We start from the raw sequence: 5,427 nt of genomic DNA, 5'->3' as shown, positions 1-5,427 counted from the left end.
CAGTTGCTTGTCTTGCATTCATAATCAAAATGTTGCATGACATTCATGTTTTGAAAATCTAAGAGCGTATTTTTATGTCCAAAAACAGTGCAAATGTTAATATTTAAGTATCTTCGTCCCGTCAAGTCAAGGACCTCGTCTCTTGACTCTCCGGACAAAGAAACTTAAATAGGGGCAGCTGTTATACCCTAATTTTGGACCTAAAAATACTAACTCATTCTTCTTTTCTTGCATTTCAAGTCATTTGAACTGTCTCTGATCAATTACACCTTTCTCTGCATTTTATTTCAATATTATTTGCAAAATTCATGAAAAAGGGCATTTTAGTCATTTCCTATGTTAAAATTTCTTTCAATCTTTGAAAAATTGTTTGAGTCTCGTCAATTGGTTTGAGTAAGTCTCTGTTTCGTCCTATGTCAAAATCCATTTCAAAAATTGCATTTGAAGCCATTTTGAGTCAGTTTTGCCCCTAGGGGCGTTTTGGTCTTTTCATGCGTCAAAACCCTGTCTAATTCTAAAAATTGTCTCTGAGTCTTTTAATTCGCTTGCATGAACTCTTGCTTTAATCCCTTGTTAAAAAATCATTTTAAAATTGCATTTGAGTCGTTTCGAGTCATTTTAGTCCCTAGGGGCGTTTTGGTCATTTCGCATAATATTTCTGATTCATTTTAATCCGCTTTGTTGTTTTTAATCGTCTCGCTTTACGTTAATTTTCAATTTACTTTTTCAATTCAATTTTAGTTTTAATTTTCATATTTGTCCTTGTACTTTTGTTATTTGCATTTTAATCCCTTTTAGGTGTGTTAAATCCAATTGCCACGTGTCCAAATGCTATTAGTCCACAGAAGTTTGTTAGAGTCCAGTGCCACATGTCCCACTCCAATTGGCCCAAGGCCTACCACATCACCTATAAAGGTCAAACCCATGGTCAAAGTCTCACACATTCAATCATTTACACACAAAAAAATCATAAAAAATCAATTTCTCTTCTCCCTTTTTTCTTCTCTCACGTGACTATTTCTTTCACCACCCTAACAACCTTCTCCTCCTCCACCATAACCACTTCTCTCCACCACTCTAACCACCCTAACCACTTCCCACCACCACTTCCTCCACCATAACAACCTTCAATTCACCACCAAAAACACCATATTTTCATCGGAATCCATCCCAAATAACTCTACAACAACGATGATTTTGGTTCACACTATCCAAGCTACAACGAATTCGAACCTGTTACGAATTGAACATGTCTGAAGCTGGAATCGATTGGAACGATGTAACACCCCTATTTTTTTCTCACATTATAGGGTGCGTCACATATAATAAAAATCGCAAAATGTAATTAAATATAATCCGATCGCGTCAAAATAATAATATTCATATTTTTTTTTCTCGTCTTAACTATTATGTTTTTTTTTCTTTCTTTCTCACCATTTTCTTTCTCCGTATGTTTTCTTTTCAGGACAAAACCAACATACTAGCATGTTTTAGTATGTTTCTTTAATAACATTCTTTCTTTTTCTTTTTTTCTACTGAATGTATTCTTCTGTAGGTTTACACAACAAAATAAATTATAAATAACAAATATTTTCATCATAATATATATACATATCATTCGGTCTAGGCCTGCGGCTCATAATGCTAAAGTCATCATAGTGAATATTTTACAATGATCCATGAGTCTTCATGAGATTTAATATAAACAAAGCATAACTACCATCTAGCTAGAGCCATAATGCATCAGTTAAACTACATCAGTCCTACTATGTTACCAAGGCTGACTACTATCCAAAATAAAAGAGTTTTAAGAGACATTAAGTACATAACAAACTAATTAGCACTCTTAAACTCTTTCCCACACACTAGAAGTCACATCTAAACATGGCCATTAGGGTCTCCCCCAATGAACTCTCCCTCCTCAAGGTACTCCTCTGGGTCCTCCTCTGGTTCCTCCTCTGGATCCTCCTCCTCGGGTGCATGGACTCCTCCTCCTCCCTGCTTAGCAACATCAACAGGATCAACAACCGGAGGAACTATAGGCTCCTGTGGGTCTGGTCCTACAGGTGGGACAACACCCATGTCATGGAGAGCTAGGTACAACCTCTGCAATGGTAGAATCATCTCTGTGGTCTCATGAGTAACAATAGTAGTAGTAGGCTGGCCACCGAATCCTGTGGTAGTGCGAACAAGTCCGGTAAAGATCAATGTTTGGGTGGCCAAATTTATTTCCCAAACATCATCCCTCGGATCCTCAAGGAACTCGATCCTGCGTGTTCCTGAGTGAGCTAAATATCTCCCTGGCATCATCTACAAAAACGTCCGAACATACCCAAAAAAAACAACAAGATACAAAAGCAAACAAAGAAGGGTGAATTACTCGTACACAAGTTTTCCACGTGATTTATTACATAAGGAAAAAGAAAAATAATCTATATACAAGATAATATGATAATTACATAGATATAATATTTTTCTTTTCCTTCACTGTCCAACAATTGCAAAGCATATTAAATATATAAAAGAACTATCTTTTAAAAGGTCAAATTATAATTTATAGTTTGACATTCAACTTGACACATGCATGAACTCTTTTGACTTTTCTCTCGACTCTAGTTTATTTTTCTTTTCACAATTTACTACTCCATGGAGGTTCCATTCTAATGAGCATAAGGCCGTTTCGGCGACTATAACATGATTATTAGTATTCTGAGCAAGATATACTTAAACTCTAATCATTCTAGTCCGATCGCACTACCTTATTATAGATAGTCTAGTTTTGTCAGGCTCACCGTGTCGGGTAGTACGAGTACCTTCAGCCAGGAAGCAATCCCCAACTATTGATAGGTTTTCGAAACACAAGTGCCCTCGATAGGTCCTCAAAGTAACCAAACCATAACTATCCTCATTCCCATCTACACCTGAGTGTATAGGGACCTGTTATAGCTCCTTAATTGTCCCTACTTTCTAGACAAGACAATTACTCAAACTCAACTCAACAATGTCAAACAAGTATATATCATAATTATCATTTGTTCATTAAACTGGATCAGCCCTTAATTCAAATAATATAGTGCTTAAGAATTAGATACCTTTAAAATAAGAGTATACAGTCATGTTTCTGGTTCATTCAAGTTTACATATATCATATGGTAATAAGTACTCATTCATAAAATTCATATTCATCAGTACATAACTTCCATTCTTAACAATTACATATATGAGTTATATGATGTTGCCATAAGCTATATCTACTTACATATGTTTCTGAAAATATTATCATATTGTGATTGTGTTTCTAAACTAGAAAATATATGATTCTTTTTCTTTTATAAGATACTTACAAGTCAAGATTTTTAGTGTTGCATAACACTGGCGTAGGATGCACTTCAGAGCAAGCCAATGCCAATTGGTTCCAAAATTCCAAATTATTTCACTGTTCTATTTTTTTTTTTAAGGTTTGAATACACACTCTAAAAATATGGAATACATACATGAATTTAAAATAATTTAGAAGTATGGAATACACACTCTTTAAAGGTATAAATTATAGCATTGAATCATAATCAACACTTTGGTTATAAGTCCTATATTTCAAACCAAATTCATACATCCAATTCACATATCACTTATCAAAATTTAGCATACTCATTTACTTACACAAGAATGATACCAAATAAACATAATAGAACTATCTAATCAAGTAATCATTTACAAAACTTTTTTTTTCTACTTGTATATTACATTTTTAAAATAATACTCCTAATTATATTAACTAAAACACATATAAGTCGATGTCCTTTGACATATACTTGATCGCTAGAAATTATCACCTCATCGAGAAATTAACTCTCCCAAGTAGAGTTATTTACTCACACATAATCACTTAAGCACATAACTTATGCAAAATCTTTAAAACTTATTAGTAGTAATTCCCCGTACCTTCGGTTTCTTCGAAAGTTGTTGTTATATCGTTTCCGTCTAAAGCAGCTCCAATATCACCTAGAATACTCATCCCAAAATAACTATCTATTAGACTATAGTTATAATCAAGGTTATACTGTCTTAGGCTTTTCATACTACTTAAAATAAAAACCCATTTTTAATTTATTCATTTCTAACTAACAAAAAGAATCCAGCTTTTTCTCCATACTCTCTTTTCTTAATTCTTTTTTTTTTTTTTTTTCTGAAAGTGCTAAAGACATAATACACCAATATTGTTTTCTACAACTTTGTTATGAGAAAATTCATAACATCCAAATTTAAGTTTTTATTCTAAAAATAATAGTGTCTTTAATTTCTAACTTTTAACACAATTAGTGCAGAATAACTTACGGTTAACACAATTTTAAGTAAACAAAACCTGGTTTTCTAACTTTAATAAACAAACCTGATTTTCTAACTTCTAATAAACAAACCTGGTTTTCTAACTTTTAATAATAGTGTTTTTTTTTCTTTCCAGATTATAATAAGTATATTATACTAATTATATGTTTTGATTTTACTTCAAATTGCACTTATGTTACTACCTTATTAGTCACAATCATTAAAGGCCAATTTAATAGCTAAGTAAAAGGTGTTGGTATCTCTTAACTGAACAATCGGTGCAAACTAAATCTATGAGGTAATTCCTCTTTGTTCCATGATCTTTAAAGGATAAAGAAAGAGCAAAATAAAACCTATTCTTTCTTTAATCAGTAAGGTACAAGGGTATATAGACATGAGGAGTATAAATGAAAAGTTTGATTGTGTCTTTTTGTTGAAAGTGATGGTGTGGTGGGGTATAGATCTAGTTTTGGAATTAAGAATAACTTTGAAAAATCAGAATTCCAGTAAGAATACAAACAAGAGAATAAAGAATCTATATTATATAAATTTAGGACCTATTTCTTGTCCCTGTATGGAAATGATTTCCTTTTCCTTTGGTGTTGACATGTGTCACTATTCCTCATGGTTTAGAATTTCAAGCAAGTGTCAACATGTGGCACCTTTCTATTCCTTTATTCTCAAACCTTTGAATTATTATAACTTTCCATATTAATTTTTGTAATTAATCTTTGTTACCATGTATATCAATTATATTATATTATTTGTATTATAATGTAAGGTAATATATAAGTTTAATAATAATTTTTCTAATACAAAATATTATTATAACATTGACCGATTGATACCCTATCAAATTGATTTTTTTTGGCTAATCCATGATTTTTTTTATGAACTAATGAAATCTATGTCTATACTATATGAATTTAATAATTATTTTTCTAATACAAAATAATATTCTAAACAACTTTCTTCACAATCCGAACCAAAAAAAATAAAAATAAACCTTAGACCTGTTGACTTTTTTAAAATCTATTAATAAGGAGCCTTAGACCTGTTGAATTTTTATGACTTATATCAAAGAGCCATATTATTGACAAA

General features: G+C 31.9%; 1 protein-coding gene across 1 annotated transcript; it reads right to left on the bottom strand.

The window, feature by feature from the left end:
- Window positions 1-1,574: 1,574 nt before the first annotated feature.
- LOC146959001 (uncharacterized) lies at window positions 1,575-4,040 on the bottom strand. Its single transcript, XM_085740507.1, has 2 exons — window positions 3,943-4,040; window positions 1,575-2,310 (listed from the first exon to the last, which is right to left on the bottom strand). Exon 2 carries the CDS (start codon window positions 2,308-2,310, stop codon window positions 1,879-1,881), a length of 432 nt encoding a protein of 143 aa, XP_085596633.1. The 5' UTR covers window positions 3,943-4,040; the 3' UTR covers window positions 1,575-1,878.
- Between the last annotated feature and the right edge of the window lie 1,387 nt (window positions 4,041-5,427).

This window comes from Medicago sativa, chromosome 1 (assembly GCF_051527215.1).
Source record: "Medicago sativa cultivar Bolivia chromosome 1, Bolivia_mono, whole genome shotgun sequence".
In the NCBI taxonomy this organism is placed as follows: domain Eukaryota; kingdom Viridiplantae; phylum Streptophyta; class Magnoliopsida; order Fabales; family Fabaceae; genus Medicago; species Medicago sativa.
The sequence above is the reverse complement of the archived record's forward strand: the minus strand, read 5'-3'. Positions and strand labels throughout refer to the sequence as shown.

Coding starts and splice junctions, on each gene's coding strand:
- LOC146959001 (XM_085740507.1), bottom strand. CDS start 2,310: ATGATGCCAGGGAGATATTTAGCTCACTCAGGAACACGCAGGATCGAG.